Source organism: Octodon degus, unplaced genomic scaffold (genome assembly GCF_000260255.1).
Source record: "Octodon degus isolate 3935 unplaced genomic scaffold, OctDeg1.0 scaffold00177, whole genome shotgun sequence".
NCBI classification, from domain to species: Eukaryota; Metazoa; Chordata; class Mammalia; order Rodentia; family Octodontidae; genus Octodon; species Octodon degus.
The window spans coordinates 4,787,988-4,804,531 of record NW_004524753.1 but is presented as its reverse complement, the minus strand read 5'-3'; the positions used below and the strand labels follow the sequence as shown (position 1 = coordinate 4,804,531).

At 42.5% G+C, this 16,544-nt stretch overlaps 1 protein-coding gene across 1 annotated transcript in view; it reads right to left on the bottom strand.

Moving 5' to 3' along the window:
• Positions 1-1,135: 1,135 nt before the first annotated feature.
• The window catches only part of Iqgap2 (IQ motif containing GTPase activating protein 2), a 314,540-nt gene continuing 299,131 nt past the window's right edge, over positions 1,136-16,544 (bottom strand). The window contains exons 34-38 of the mRNA XM_012517419.2: positions 14,637-14,849; positions 11,598-11,758; positions 8,869-9,006; positions 6,586-6,694; positions 1,136-2,040 (exon numbers count right to left, since the gene is read on the bottom strand). Of these exons, the coding sequence (XP_012372873.2) occupies positions 1,927-2,040; positions 6,586-6,694; positions 8,869-9,006; positions 11,598-11,758; positions 14,637-14,849 (735 nt within the window). The 3' untranslated portion in view covers positions 1,136-1,926. The remainder of the gene's footprint in view (positions 2,041-6,585; positions 6,695-8,868; positions 9,007-11,597; positions 11,759-14,636; positions 14,850-16,544) is intronic.

Genomic DNA, 16,544 nt, shown 5'->3' with positions numbered 1-16,544 from the left:
AAGTAGCAGGTTCTACTTTTCAAAAATGTTTTGTAGTTTCCCAAAGTTCTACTGGTCTTACCCTTAAATTCATTTGTGCCCACTGAGCTTATTTTGTAGTCCCTAAGCTTGTTTTGTAATGGGATAGCCACGTTGTCCCTATGGTCACTTTTAATTCTTTCCAGAAACAGAAGCACATCCCTCTCCATCGAGGGTCCTCTCTGGATGTGGGCTGCCTGCTCAGGGACCGCTGAGTGTGGCTGTGTTTTGGACCCTCTGAAGTCACCTTGAACAGTGGTTCTCACGGTTAAGGCTTGGAGAGAGGGTGTGACCCTGAGAGGTAAGGAGCTCACAGGTTGTACCTTCAGGGGTGGTTTGATGTCCTGTGGAGACTGGGATAGGTCCCAAGAGCTGATTTGGTCTCAAAGGAGCTGGGTCTTAGGGGAGAATCAGTCACCACAGAGTGGGGCATTATGTAGCATGTCACCTGTGCTGTTGTTTCTTCCACCTGTGGGACCCTCTGCTATGAGGCTCTGACCAGAAGCCAGGAGGATGGGGTGCCACGCTCCCAGACTGCTAGAGCAAAGAGTGCATCATCCAGCTTCCCTCTGTGAAGTCCTCTACTTCAGATCCCAAGCAGGGACTGTAGTTAGCTGTCTGGAACCGAGTTACTAGGTTTTAGCCAATGGAATGGAAGCAGACATGGCCTGTGTTACTGCTTCCTTCCTGGGTGTTGGGAGAGAAAAAAAGAAACTCCTGTTTTGTTTCAGCTGCAGGGCTGTGTATCTCTTCCTCACAGCAGATTGCTCCAGCTAACCCTACGGCTTCTGCTTTTCTTTCTTTCTTAAAAAATAATTTTATTGAGAAACAAATAGCAATGAGACAATTTCAAAATAGATTAGTAGGATCTTTCATCTTTTTGATACAGCATCTTGCTATGTAGTTCAGGCTGGTCTTGAATTCACTCTGTAGTCTATGCTGGCTTCAAACTCACAGCGATTCTGCCACCTCAGCCTCCCAAGCGCTGAGATTATAGGCATACCCCCCCATGCCCAGCCCATTATTTCTTTTTCTGAAGAGGCCCTCCTAAAATATTCTACTCACTAAATGATTTAGAATTGATTTAAACAACTTAAGAGCCACATTAATTAAGTAACATTTATTTTACATAAAACAATTTTCAAAGAATACATTTTAAAACCATCTATACTGATTTTGTAGCATTACAAAAATCAAGAGGCACAATTGAAGTATTCAAATAAATTGTGAAGGGAGGGAGGGGCTATGATTGCTATCTATGTTACTCCTTAATCATTTTCAGGCTCTGTATGCGAGCCCTAACATGAAGCAGTAGTGCACTTTCACTTAGTAGGAATAAATCACATAAAATATATACTTTCATACAGAAAGTGTTATTGTATTGTCACTTTCCATTACTTATAAAAACTTCATCTTGAATTGCACAAAAGGTTGCTTTAAAATGGGTAATTCCCAGAGGCAGGGCTTAGCACTCTATGTCTAAACATAAACAATTCGTTGCAAATTAATTAGGTTGCTGTTTCTCCACAGATAAATAATATCTATGAAGAATTACATTATTCAAGTGGGACACTTAAAATTTTTCATAGGAAAATAGGTTTACACATTTGTCCCTAAATCAGCTACACTCCCCCCCCCCCATTTAAAACCAATCACAGGGTGTCCAGAGTTCCAAATTGGGGAAGCTACATCCCAGACAACATGGACGCATCTGCATTGATTCGTTCTACGTCTCATTCCACTGGACTATCAGAGCACAAAAAGGCACGTGGGTACATTCTTCGCAACAGTTTTGGTCTTTAAATCACACATTTATAAGCAGTAATTCCAATCATGTTTAGAAACAAAAATACTAACAAATTCCTTTCTCCATCCAGGCATGGGGCGCCCACGCCCCTCCGCAGGCCATCATTTCCCGTAGAATTTCTTGTTGAGCAGGTAGATGAGGAGGTTCACGTTCACTTTGACCTTGTCGAACATTTTCATCACGGCTACGCCTTCATACTGCATCTGGAGTAAGTCCTGAAATCGGATGGAACATTGCTAAATGTCACCGTAAAGTCTCAGCATTCTCCACACCCTGCGGACGCACCTAGGAATGTGTGAGGTGACTCAGGGACCTGATGACCTAGGCGGGCTTCTTAACTCTGCTGAGCGTTAGGCTCTGTGGCTTAGAAACACAGGAGAGTTGAAAACACATTTCTGGGTCCTGTCCCCTAGAATTCTAGATTTTTGTTACTTTGAGATGAGGCGTTTGCATTTTTACCAACTTCCCAAGTTCTAGTGACAAGGTGGTCGGATGTGATACTTTCAGAACCAGTGACTTAGATGAAGGAAAGTTTTTAAAATACAAGAACTGCTAGCATCAAATATGTAATGATAATGTCAACTTTTAAGTGAAAAAGTCACAGTTCAAATGCGTCAGCAAACTAGATGTGTTTCTTTCTTTCAAATGGCAGTGTAAGGGCCTGCCAAATAGATCAGTGGATTAAAGGGGTTGGGGGCTCGATCCCCGGGCCTGCCATGCCAGGCCCACCCCCAGGGCATGCTGAGACAGCAGTTGACACTGGGCGTGGTGGCACACGCCTGTAATTCCAGCTTTTGGGAGGCTGTAAACAGGCGGATCACTAAGAGTCCAATCTAGTAGTGAGACCCTGAACACCCTGTAGACCCTTCCCTAAAATAAAGAGAAAACAACAACAACAAAAAAACCAAAAACAAAAACCCAAAAACCAAACAAAAAAACCTGGAAGTATAATTTTTTTTTTTTTTTTTGGTGGGAAGAAGAGGGACTGGGGATTGAATCCAGGGGCTTTGAATTGAGCTACATCCTCAGCTATTTTTAAAAAAATTTAAGACAGGGTCTCACTAAGTTGTTCCATTGCCCAGGCTGGGCTTGAACTCCTGATTCCCCCTACCCAGCCTCTCAGAGTGCTGGGATTACAGATGTGCGCCATCACACCCGGTCCATTATTTATCCTGATTTGTTAAACATTTAACTTTTGTATATATATCATAAAGCACATTTCAGGGTATGGTGACAGAAACGTGTGCTTTATAAAACAAATTGCTATACACAGGAGAAGCAGTCATACTGTGTACTGATGAAATCCCGTGCGCAAGCTCTGAACACTGCAAATACCTCTCCAGCTCTAGAGTACAACTGCCTCTCACATGCAAGTTGGCCTTTCACTTCGTCTTTCATTGCCACTACATTAACAAAGAAAAGCACTACATTAAAACAGAGCTATGTCTTCCCAGTCACAGGCATGAGACTGAGGGTCACACAGGACACGTGGGTAGAGAAGGTCTCAATCAGAAGCTGCCCTGGACCAATTCCTAGGTCTCACTGCTCTGTTGCCAGCTCTGAGCATTTCTTGGTTGTTGATGACGCCTGAGGACTCTTTTTTTTTTTTAATATTTATTTATTTTTATTTATTACATTTATTTATTGTGTGTGTGTGTGGCCAGCTCAGCCCACCAGGGGGCGGGTCTGGTTGGCATGTGGTGCTGGGGATCGAACCGCGGTCCCTGTGCTTTGCCAAGCTTGTTTCAAGTAGGTGCTTTAGACCACTGAGCCATCTCACCAGCCCCACGCCTGAGGACTCTTAAGTGAGGCTATGCAGCAGTTAAGAGTCACCTTTGAGAGAACTTGCCACTCCTCTGTCACATCCCTGGGCTCACCTCCACCCCTACACTGTTTAGCCCTGCTTCTGGGTCTGTAGATCCCCAGGGGACTGACGTCCTTCCATCAAGAATGCCTTCCCTAGCAGGGTGCAGTGGAGATTTGCTTTCCTCTGGGAGATGCCACACTGGTTATCGAGTTCTCTCAGAAAACTATGAAACAAACATGGTAAAGCTGAGAAGGAATGATGTATGTGGGCTGCCAAGCAGAAAGCAGAGAAACATGGCAATGTCCATGGTTGGAAAACCAAAGTCTTGGTTCTACCATCTGCTAACTCAAGACCTTGCAGGATGCCCTGACCTTCTGAAGGTGTTTCCTAGAGTGTAAGCAGAGGAGAAAGCTGCCAACTGCACTGCGGTGCCAGTGGGCAACGGGTACACGATTCTGAGCTGTCTCTCTCCACAAGCAGGGTCTCACTCCTTGCGACTCAGCCAGCTGGTAGACACTGTTAGCAACCCATCGCGTCTCTGCCATGTCTAGAGAAGGTTCCAGTGTGTCATGACCTCCTATTTTCTCCTCGTGTATTCCCCTAAGCATTACCTAGAGCACCTAGAGATTCTCGTGAATGAAGCTGCTGCATGAACACATGGTGACATTGAAAACAAGCTGGAAAACAATTCCATTTACTAAAGTATTCTTTCTATAATTATGTATCATCTTTCATCCAGTGTCCTTATGGAACTCACTGAGGTCCCATTTTTCTTTTTAAGGCTAGAAGGACTGGAGAGAAAAAGGACTCTGGCAATGACTTCCAGAGGAGATGGCATTTCATTTCAAGACACCGAGCCAGGGGCTAAGTTGGCATGGCTGGCAGTGAGCTCACTCCCGGGCTCAGCCCTCACACAGCTCTGTGCAGAGGGCCTGGAAACCATTGCACAGATGTCTAGAGGTCCAGGAAAACAGCTGGAATTTTAAAAAGTGTTACAAGGTCAGCCAAATAGCTCAGTGTATTAAAGCACCTGCAGGCAGGTGAAGGGGCTGGAGGTTCGATCCCAGGCCTGCCCTGCCAGCCCTACCCCAGGGGTGGGCTGAGACTGCAACTGAGACTGGGCATGGTGTTGTGCACCAGTAATCCTAGCTCTTGGGAGGCTGTAAAGAGGAGGATCACTACCAGTCCGATCTAATAGTGAGACCCTGAACACCCTGTAGACCCTTCCCTAAAATACACACACACACACAAAAAAAAAAAGGTTACATGAAAGAGAAGAACTCCATTATTTCTGTAGAGTGGACCCCCTCCTCTGGGTGAGAAGGCGAGGGTTAAAGGTATGCATTTGTTGCACACATCCCTGCCCTTTGATTTTTCTTTTTCACATCTAGACTTGACACTGATAATTCACACTGCAAACACTGATTTTTCTACTTCTAGGTATGTGTTTTAGACCATGTCTTTCATTCTTATGATCCAAAACATCTAACAAATAGATTCAAGAAGTGGACATAAAAATTATTCTAGGAAGGACAAAGGAGAAACAGGAGAAGGAAAAGTTCTAAATTTGGGTACAGAGTCTTAGAAAGAAGTGACGTTTCTAACAGAGGGAAGCTTTCTAGCCTTATTCAACATTTTTTTTTCAAAGAATAGAATATATTTTTGAAGAACAGAATAGATTTATTGGGTGAAAGAAAGCTTCTGTCAGAGACAGAGACAGAAGAGGACCCGGGCTGGTTGCCATGGAACCTGTCCTCTCTAGGGATTTTTATAGAATAAATCAAGAGGTTTTGCTGGATCTAAGGTGGAAAACATGGGAATCTTCTAGGTAGGCATGAGGTGGGCCAAAACTACAGGTCACCAATAAGACTGCAAGCATAATTGCTCAGGTAAAATTGATTAAACCAGGATCAAATGGGGAAGTGAGTCACACAGCAAGCAGGTGTGAGTAAGGAACACGGGCTTTTCCTATAGGGGGTTGGGTTAGTGGCTGTTCCTGGCTTTTTCAAGGTGACTGATACCTATTTAGAATATTGATCCCTGATGTCCATCCCTAGGGGAGTATGTGGCAGGATTTGTTTGATCTTTTGTTTGAGTATTTAATCTTTGAGTATTTTCTTATTTTTCGTCTAAGCTCAGAATAGAAGTATGACTTAGAAAATCTGACCACTATGGTTTATCATCTGAAAGTATTTTACATTCTAGCACCTTGAAAAAAAAATCACCAACCTGGGCACAGTAGCACACACCTGTAATCCCTGCTATTTAGGAGGCCGAGGAAGGAGAATTGTAAGTTTGAAGCCAGTCTGGGCAACTGAGCAAAAATTCTGCCTCAAAAATAAAATCTTGGGGCGGGGGAGATAGCTCAGTAGAATAAGTGCTTGCTTGGCAAGTGCAAGGGCCTGAGTTCAATCCCAGGTTCCACTAAAAAAAAAAAAAAAAATCTGTACATTTACCAACTCCCCACAATAAGCGTAGTCCTTATGTACTGCAAACACATACTAACAAAAAAGGAAAATTACATATGTGACTCATAAAATTTCTTTGAAAGCTAAAGAGTAGAGGATACAGTGGAAGGGCAGAGTGCTTCTCCTGTATACTCAAGACCCTGGGTTCAATCCCCAGTACGGCAACGTAAAACAAAACAAAATGCAAACAAACAAACAAAACAATCAAAGAGAGAGAGGGGGAAAAAAAAAAAAAACAAAAACCAAACACTTGGAGATGAGCCTGGCACATAAGCTCAGCACTGGCTGTCTGTTGAACTTCACAGATGTCAAGAACAGTGAGCCAGGGAAGCCACAGATGGCCCTTGTATAAAGCTTACCCCTGGGCTGGGGAGATGGCTCAGTGGAATAAGCGCTTCCCTGGCAAGCGCAAGGGTCTGAGTTCAATCCCTGGTTCTGCCAAAAAAAAAAAAAAAAAAAAAAGCTTAGCCCCAACCCCTTCCTACCTGAATGTTAAGCTGCACTGCTTCCATTTCAACAGCAAGGAATTTTGATTTGACGTCAAAGATGCCCACATCTTCAGTTGCTACGATATCGAATGTAACATTCTTAAACCTAGGGAAGAAAGAACATTCACACATGTGTAATTACAAACACACCTAAATTTCAAATGAATGGAAGCCCAGTTTACCACATAGTGGCAGCTGGTGACTAGAATGCTAAGGAAGGCACCAAAAACCTCACATCCTATTTTTCACCCTAAATGGTAGACCAGATGGCTGTTGTTGAGATCTGACCACTGCATGCTCAGGCCACTAAAATAGGTGCTTTATTAGAAAAGACATAGAAGACATGGCCCTTGTTCTTTTTTTTTTTTTTTTTTGCGGAACTGGGGATTGAACTCAGGCCCTTGCGCTTGTCAGGGAAGACTTATTCCACTGAGCCATCTCCCCAGCCCCTAAGGCCCTTGTTCTTGAGGAACATAAAGTATAACTGAGAGTCTATGAAAGTCAGAGGATGAGAATGAAACATGGGTCCATGCTGCTGTCGAGGCAGCAGTGACAGGGGTGTTGATGGGTGTGGAAGCCAAACATAGGATTGGTGGAGCGCACCTCTGGGTGCGTCTGGGTTGGTCTTGGAGAAATGACTCTGGGTACCATATCTGGTTCCCAGCCTCTTCCTCTCTGGTGCCATTCCCTACTCTGCTTCCTAGCCGCCATGAACTAAGCAGCTCTGCTCCACCATGCCCTTCCCCACAATGTTTTTCCTTGGAGCAGCACCATGGACGGCAACCTGAAACTGTGAGCCACAGAAACCATCTTTTTCCTTTAAGTTGTGGTTGTCAGGCATTTGGGCCCAGAGACAGGAAAGCTGCCCAGATGGTAATTGTTCCAGAAACCTTGAAAGAGGAAGATCTTTCTCTAAATTTGTGCAGATGAAAGGGTTCATGAGATCAATAGAGCGGAAGGCTTGAGGGAAGGTGGGAGTTGGAAAGGAGGAAAATGACATCCTGACATCCTTTGAGACAGAGGACAGGGAGGTATGAGGCACTGGGCTATGATTCCTTTCAAAGGAAGCTGCTCTTGGCCTACTTGGGCTGGGGGAGGTAGCTTTCTGTTCTCTCTTCCACCTTGAGGACATACAGCTACAGTGTACAGGTGGAAGTGGCCCTGACCCTGGGCTGCACGGTCTGTGGCTTGGGAAAGAGACAAGTGTTGTTCTGCAACTGTCCCCAGCTCCTCTGTCGAGACCCAGTGACAGCTGTTTATTCTCACTGCTGTGACTTGGTCCTTTTGGACAAAGCAGGAAGCTCACATATCCACATGCTGGACAACCATGGGAAACACGCAGGCCTGAGGGAGAGCTGGCGACCCCAGGAAGCGGTCATCCCTTGTCATGTGGACTCAAGAATGAGCTTGATAGACCACGTACAGCTGTAAGGCCAAGGATACCGAGTGTAGAGGACCACCTGAGCAGCTCTCCTTGAAGAAGAGCGACTGTCTCCATTTTGACTGAGTCTGACCCTATTTCCTCATACTGTTACGTACAGAGCTGGCTAGGACTTCTGTTTATCCTCCAGTAGGCCTTAAGCAATGTATATTAGTCTAGCTGAGGTGCTGGTGATAGTCTTTGAAGGTGGCATACATGTTTCCCTGGTAACCTATACCTGCTGCTGCTCTTTAATGTGAGCTGGGTGGAGACAGGACGGTAAAGCTAATGCTCTGTGCCGCCAGCTGGGATTGAGCCTCGAGATAGAGGCTATGACTTCCTGGGGCTTGAAAGACTACATCAAAGCTGAAGCACCAGAGCCCCCAAAACATTGGATACTATCTCTATGGCATAATATTATAATGCAGATTACTCTCTCTGCATATGGCAGAGGTAAATGTAGGCCACCCACCTAGCTCAGCTCACAGTAGTCACCTGCTTCCCACAGTTCTCAGTCAATCCTCCTCAAGCCACTCCTCCACTGAATAAAAACTGGGTGAGGCCCTGGGTCGCTCTCTTTGTTCCAGGAAGCCATCTTAGTGGCTGAGCTTAGAGCCCCTTGACTCCCCAATGATTGAAAATATAATTTAGTGTCTTTATTTTCGCCATGGGTGGCATTGGAAGTGGTAGATTGGAATCGACTTGATGGGATCCCAATAATGTAACTTTGGGATTACAAATACTGGCTTCTTGGATGGAGATGAGGACCTGGAAGTGACGCCTATAGATGAGAAAGTGCTGAGTCAGGTTTTATCTGAGTGGACGACGCAGGTGTTCTTTATGGTTCTGGCCACACTTACTGGTTTGTTTGAAGGTCATCGATTCCTAGCAGGACACCCTTCTCATGAAGCTTAGCTGCCGTGTACCGCACAGGTTTCGCTCTCTTCATGCCTTTGGGCTCTCCTTTTCCATCCAGTTTGATGGACCGCCGAGTGTTTCTTTTTTTTAACATAGATTTTTAAAAAAATTTTTTTAAAGAGAATAAAAAATAGTAAACAAACAAACAAAGAATTAGAAATAATACAGAATTCCACTAAACAAAATAACAGGAATTCAACAATGGTCATATTATTGCGATATACTGCATATTGTCTTCAAATAACAATAGACCACCCGTCGGAGTACTACCCCACACGGTTTGTAACACACTTTTCATTTTGTGACACAGGTAACAACTTTTCCCAAGCAGGAAAACCTCACTACTGAACTGTTTAAGGGCAAGGATTTCCCAAGTGAGGTTTGTGTTACCGGGTACCATTTTTAAGAAAACTTACTTCTTAGGCTGACTGAACAAGTTACAAGTCATTCTGCAAGCAGCTCTGGTGCAAGACATGGATTGTATACTCCTGAGTGAAGGTAATACTAGGACTGCTTCAATTAATTTTTATTTAACTTAATCAATCAATTACATTTATTTTCTTAATTTCCTTTTAACTGAATTGAATTCTGGCTGGTGCTATTCTAAGGCCCTTATAGATATTATTCACGCTTACAAAATGAACATTTCCAACATTCTCTGCAATTAACTGATTCCTCTGCCACCTATTATTTTACTAGCTCCTGTAACAGCTGTGAGGCTGGCACACCTAGTCTCATCTGAAAGATGAGAAGATTGAGGATCAGGGAAGTTCACGGAACTGGATTTAAGATACAATGATGTAAGAGATAATCTAAACCCATATTCTCATCATCTGCCTGCAGAGCTGCTGTGGGTTGCCTTAAAGTAGCTATGGCAACTATACAGCAAACCCTAACAATCGCATTGTGACTGGAAATTAGCTTGCCCAACTCCTTTTCTCAGGTATACACCTAGCCTACCAGCAAATGAACCAAACCCGGAACTAGGAGGGCACACATAAATGAGGTTTGCAGCAGATCTTCTATGATTACTGCAAAGTTCTCCACACATCATTTGCTACTGCCAGAGTGAAGGCTAGTGCTATTCAAGAATGCTGGATTAGGTATTTTAGTGGGTAATTAAAATTTAATCAACATCAACATTGGTTTAGTGGTAAGAATAATTATGAGCAAAGAATATTAAGTAGCCATGGTGTGTACAAAAATCTACACTAGATATCTTAATGGATAGCAGAAAACTGCCAATTAATGATTTTTAAAACAATTAAGGAATTTTAAATCATGATGTCATTGCAATTAGCAATTATCTGGCACTATCTAATATTATCAAGTATATAAAATCCTGTTTATAAGAAACACTAGAAAAACTTTTTTTTTTTTTTTTCCAGAACCAGCGATTGAACTCAGATTCTTACACTTGCCAGGGAAGTGTTTATTCTACTGAGCTATGTCCCCAGCCCTGAAAAACATGTTTTTTAATTTTAATTTTAATTTTATTTATTTATATTTTTTTGGTGGAACTGGGGATTGAACTCAGGGCCTTGCACTTGCCAGGCAAGCACTTATTCTACTGAGCCATCTCCCCGGGCCCCCTAAAACATGTTTTTAAAAAAAAAAAAATTAAAAAAAGATCCCTTTAATTTGAAAAGACAAAAGGAATAAAATGCTTTCCTGAATATTAACGCTATCTAAAATTATCAAGTATATAAAATTCTGTTTATAAGAGACACTAGAAAGGGCTGGGGAGATGGCTCAGTGGAATAAGTGCTTCCCTGGCAAGTGCAAGGGCCTGAGTTCAATCTCCGGTTCTGCCAAAAAAACCCCGAGACACTAGAAAAAGGGGCTGGCCAAATAGCTCAGTAGATTAAAATGCCTGTAAGCAGGTTCAGGGGCCAAGGGTTTGATCCCCTGGCCTGCTGTGCCAGTCCTGCCCCTGGGGCAATTGAGACTGGGTGTGGTGGCGTGTGCCTGTACCTGCAGCTCTTGGGAGGCTATAAACAAGCAGACCACTATGAGTCTGATCTAGTAGTGAGACCCTGAACACCCTGTAGACCCTTCCTTAAAATACACACACACACACACACACACACACACACAAAAAAAAAAAAAAAAGAAAAACAAGTTTAAATTAAAAAAAAAAAAACTTTTAATTTAAAAAGACAAAAGGGGAGTTGGGGAGATGGCTTAGTAGAATAAGTGCTTGCCTGGCAAGCGCAAGAGCCTGAGTTCAATCCCCGGTTCTGCCAAAAAAAATTAAAAAAATAAAAATACAAAGACAAAAGGAATAAAGTGTTCCCTGAATATTTACACTACTTGCTTGAAAGAAACTAGGGTAAACTCCTTTAATTTTAATGCTGATAGAGTACTCAAAGCTTCTACATTCATTCCTGACTTTCTGGATCACAGTAGTCAATCATAAAATGAAAATGCTAATTTCAGATAGAAGACAGAGCAAAAAGGGCTGGGGATACAGCTCAGTGGCATAAGTGCCTGCCTGGCAACCATGAGTTCCTGAATTTGATCTCTGGTACAAAAAAAAAAAAAAAAAAAAAAAAAAAAAAAAAAGACAGCAAGGAAATCAAGTTCCAAACCCAACCCAATCCTGCCAAGCAAGTCCGTAGTCTCCCATATAAACGATGGTATTATAAAGGAATAGACTATTGTCACTTACTTCCTTTTTAAGTTGTCTAAACAAGTCTTTATGTAGGTGTCATAATAATTAATTTGCTCCTCATAAAATGCAGCCTTCTCATTCAGTGCATTTAGAGTCTGCTGAAGTTTTGTCAGTTCAGCTTTGCGAAGCTTACGATGGATTCTTTGATTTCGAATATCCTAAAACAATAAGGAAAGGCCATAATAACAAGTTTGAGCAGAAATCTGCTCTATGGGATCATAACTTGGATGAGAACAAATATTAAGTCACCTTGACTCTTGCTTTGTAGCTCTTCTCAGGCTCCTTGTGAATATACCTTATCTCTTTGGGGTTTTTTTTGGCGGAACTGGGGATTGAACTCAGCTCCTCATGCTTGCCAGGCAAGCGCTTATTCTACTGAGCCATCTCTCCAGCCTGATGTACGTTATCTCAACACCCAAGCATTTATATCTTTCTTCTACTTCAGAATTGGATAGAGTATCTACAGTTCACCTTAAAAGGCTTGCTGAGGTTTATTCTTCTCTTGATGAAAAACTAAGTAATTTTAGAATAACTACACAATAAATTTATATAAAAATAGTGTTGAAAAAAGAGTACAGAGAAATCAGTGGGGTTTCTTTGCATCATTTTGAACTTTCCTTTGAAGAATATTTTAAATTGAAAAGATCCGGTTACTGATAGGTTTCATTTCTGTAATAAGCAAAACATTTTCACCTGTTAAATATTCCTCTCTTTTTTTTCTTTTTTTTTTTTTTTTTTTTTTTACATTTATTTACTTAGTGTGTGTGTGTGTGTGTGTGTGTGGCCAGCTCAGCCCACCAGGGGGCGGGCTGGCTGGCATGTGGTGCTGGGGGATCGAACCGTGGTCCCTGAGCTTTGTCAAGCTTGTTTCAAGTAGGTGCTTTAGACCACTGAGCCATCTCTCCAGCCCCCTCTCTTTTTTTTCGAGACAGGATCTTGCTGTGTATTTCAGGCTAGGCTTGAGTTCACTATGTAGCCCAGGCTGACCTTGAACTCAGTGATCCTCCTGCCTCAGCCTCCTGAGGACTGGGATTACAGATGTGAGACATTACACCCAGCTGATAAGTATTTTTTGAGATTTGTAAAGTAACACTTGAGCTAAAGTATTCAACACTGAGGCCTCCCTTTCCCTGGGCTCCCCATCTGGATTCAACCACACATGGGAAAATACTGTTTTTGTACTGAACAGGTTGACTCTTTTTCTTATTATTACTTCCTAAACAATATACTGCAGTACAGACTTACGTTGCCATGTTTCTATTGTATTTGGTGTTATGAGTATTCTAGAGGTTATTATTGTATGGGAGAACTGGGCTTGGTGGCTCATACCTCCAGCCCCAACTACTTGGAAGGCTGAGACAGGAAAATCACTATGGTGGGAAAGAGGAGCATTATCGCAAGACTCCAGTCTCAAAACATATGAGAAGATATACACAGGTTACATGCAAAAACTGCCATTTCATTTAAGGAATTTGACCATCCAGAGATTTTGCTTATCAGTGGGAAGTCCTAGAACCACTTACCAGAAATACCAAGAAATGACTATACTTGCATTTCCATAGAATTCCTGGAACACAAAGTTGAGTAAGCTATTTACAAGAACTGCGCTAATATTGTTTGATGTGTGGTGGTTCTAGGGATAGAATCCAGGGCTTTGCACTGAGCTACATCCCAGCGCCCTCCCTCTGGACACAGAGTCTCGCTGAGCTGCCTCCACTGGGCTGGAGCTTGTGATGCTTGTGCCTCAGGCTCCCAGAAGGCCGGGACTTGGACTCAGGTCCACCATGTCAGGCCGAGCTGCACTGTATGTAAACAGGTAGCTTTTTTTTTTTTTTTTTTTTTTTTTTAAACAGGTAGCTTTTTGTAACTCCATTCAGTAAGTTAAGAGAATGCCTCATTTAACAAAATGGTATCTGTTTAATCTTGTTTTCTTTTGTGAACAAATTAAAGCCATCTCACACATTCTCCCTAAGTGAAAACCTTCATTAAATGGAGTATTTTGGTATATACCTTTATAATAGTATGAACAAAAGCAGCAGCACTGATTTTTTTTTTTTACCTTATAATCCCAAAGAAAAATACTTTCTATTCTGAAGCTATAGAAAATATGCTATCTCCTTTGTGTTGTGCATGCTGGGAATATAAGCTTAGTTTCAAAACCAACCATAATCTCCCCGGTGTCCTAGTGGCCAGGATCCAGCACTTTCAGAATTGACCACCATTTTCCATCAAAAACGAAACCATATGCATCTTATTTCCAGGAAGTGTAAAAGTTAGTCTTCCCCCCTGGCCAATTAACTGCCTTTAACCCATAGACCAATATTAGCTGCAGGTTTAGATAATAGGAATGAAGTGTGTTCTTTGCTCAAGTACATACTTGTTTATCCTTGACAAACAGATGTCCCCACTTCCTGTGACATTTCCTTGCACTAAGTTGAGATCATTTTCTCAGGAAGCTTCTCCAATGTGAAAGCACAAGATGAGAAAACAGAGGCTTTCAAGTCTGACCTGCATTCGGCTAAGCTTCTAGGAAACAAATCTCATGGACCCCAAGAGACTGACACAATGGCAGGTCCTGAGCCACCACCAATCTCTTCCAGCAGAAAGCTCTCCTATAAGCATCACCAAAAGAGCAGTAAGGACTGCTTACCGGTCCAGATCTAACTTGTCTATCGAATCTCCTGGGCTTTTATTCTGGTACATTTCAGCTCCCCAAGTGGTTTGGAGAGCTGGGGTTATTTTCTTCTCTCTCTTTTCTTTTTTTTTTTTTTTGGCAGAACCAGGGATTGAACTCAGACCCTTGCGCTTGCCAGGCAAGCACTTATTCTACTGAGCCATCGCCCCAGCCTGGTTATTCTCAATTAAAAGCCACCCACTTCTTTGGAACCTCTGCACATCGGCAGTTCCAAGGAGAGTAGAACTACGGCATAGATAACTGCAAGTCCCTTCATGCCATCTCCAGGGTACCCCGTGGGTGTGTACCCAATATTGAGCAAACATTTGCTAAGTAAAAAAGAAAATACTGCTTCCAAACACCTTGGCAATTTCATTGAGGATATCCTGGTACTTGTTTTTGGATGACACATGTCCGGTCTGCTCTAACGTCCGCAGGTTCCTCTGGATTTTCCTCTTCTTCTGCTCAAGAGGCAGCTGAGCATCTTCCATCACTGCCTGGCTCTGCTTCCCGTCCTCTGGAGTTCGGGAGTCCATCGCTGCGCGGCTCAACATGTCTTTGGCGTGATCTTGTTCCTGAAAAGGGAAGACTTGGTGTTGGTTTTTCTCTACTCCCCTAATCTCAGATTTAGGTTCCACACAAGGTAAATTTATGTCAAAATGAAGGCTGTCCTCAAGACAAAGGCCAAAGACTAACCTGGTCCTTATGGCTTTGCATCAGGACTTTGAAAAGAATTACATCACTTTTTCTTTTTTTTCCATAATTTTATTGAGAAACAAATAGCAATGAGACAGTTTCAAACCAAATTGGTAGGACAGTTTCAATAATTAACACACTGCACACATTCTTCCTAATGGCTAATTGCTGTACAAGATGCGGACTTGTGATCCTATTTACAAACACCATTAGAACAAATCCCTCTATTCATTAAGAGAATGTAACTATATATCTATCCTAACTACTTTGAATACACAGATACAAAATAGACATCCATCTGTATCCCCTTTTTTGTTAAGTTCCATTATTTGAATATTATAGGTGTGCTAACTCAGCAAAATATTCTAAAAAGAGTCCAGTAGTCCATAATAGTATTGGGTCTTCTGCTTCACTGGCAATGTCAGAAATTGTTGACCTGAGTCCCCTACAGCTCAACGTAACAGCATGGCTTTACTTCTTATACTTTGTTTTTATACTTTTCTGCTGGATGGTTAAGACCAAGGTAAAGCAGGACCTATGCAAGAAGAGTTGTAGCTTTTGGGTCTGATAAGGTCAGTGAAATCCCCTCAGGATTTATCCTGAGATCCTGTACCTCAGATTGTAGAACCTGTCAGTGTCAGCCATGTGGATGAGTCACAGCCATTGCTTGGCCAATGTGCTCTCTGTGAAAGCCTGAGAGAATGTTTTCTATCCATGTGACTCTCTTTAGGCACACTCTACATCATCGATCACTTTCCTCATTGGCCCCATAATCTCCTTGATCAGAAAATTTGGGACACTACCGAGTTACATGACGTTACAGTACAAGTTCTTATATGTCCTGAGTCTTAATTGACCTTGGAAGGCTAGGGTCAAAATGTTGGCTTTCCTTGCAGTCCTCCTTTTTCTCTAATTTTGGTCTGCAAACTTAGGTTGTTAACCCTCCAGTACATCGCTTTTTCTAACATAGTAATAATGTCAAAGTTAATTTGAGAAAAATTATAAGAAGTTAATTTTTTTAGAGACATGCCAAATTACCTCAGTAATGAGCATGCTTGAATGGATAACCCTACATTAGTGTTCCCTGGAGGGAAGGATTTCAATCCCTGGGAGCCCTGTTGAGACAATTAAAACTAGATTATGTACTAAAATGTGGCTTTGAGAACCTGCATGTCTACAAGGCTGTGGAACTCTCACACCAGCACATTACAGAGATCTGTAAGCCAGACAGGGGCAAAGAGCTTCCCTCCGCAGGTTCCTTCACTCCGGGAATGGAATCACTTTCAAACTACTAATGCCAGGCAGCCTGCAGGGTTTCTTTGACCCAAAGGGAAGAAGGATATTCTAGCATACAAGTAGTTCCAAAATAGACTATGAATAAGGAAATAAATACTATCTAGATAATTCATTCAAGAAATAAAGAGAGCTGTAAAGAGAGAATGGTGATCTTCCCATGTCAGTGTGCTGGCCAGCTGCCTGATCCACCAGATGAAGTCTGTGGACACGGCCATTATTAATTAGATACTGCAATGTTGGACACAGGGCACAAGGGGCAACACTGTGGATGCAGGAAC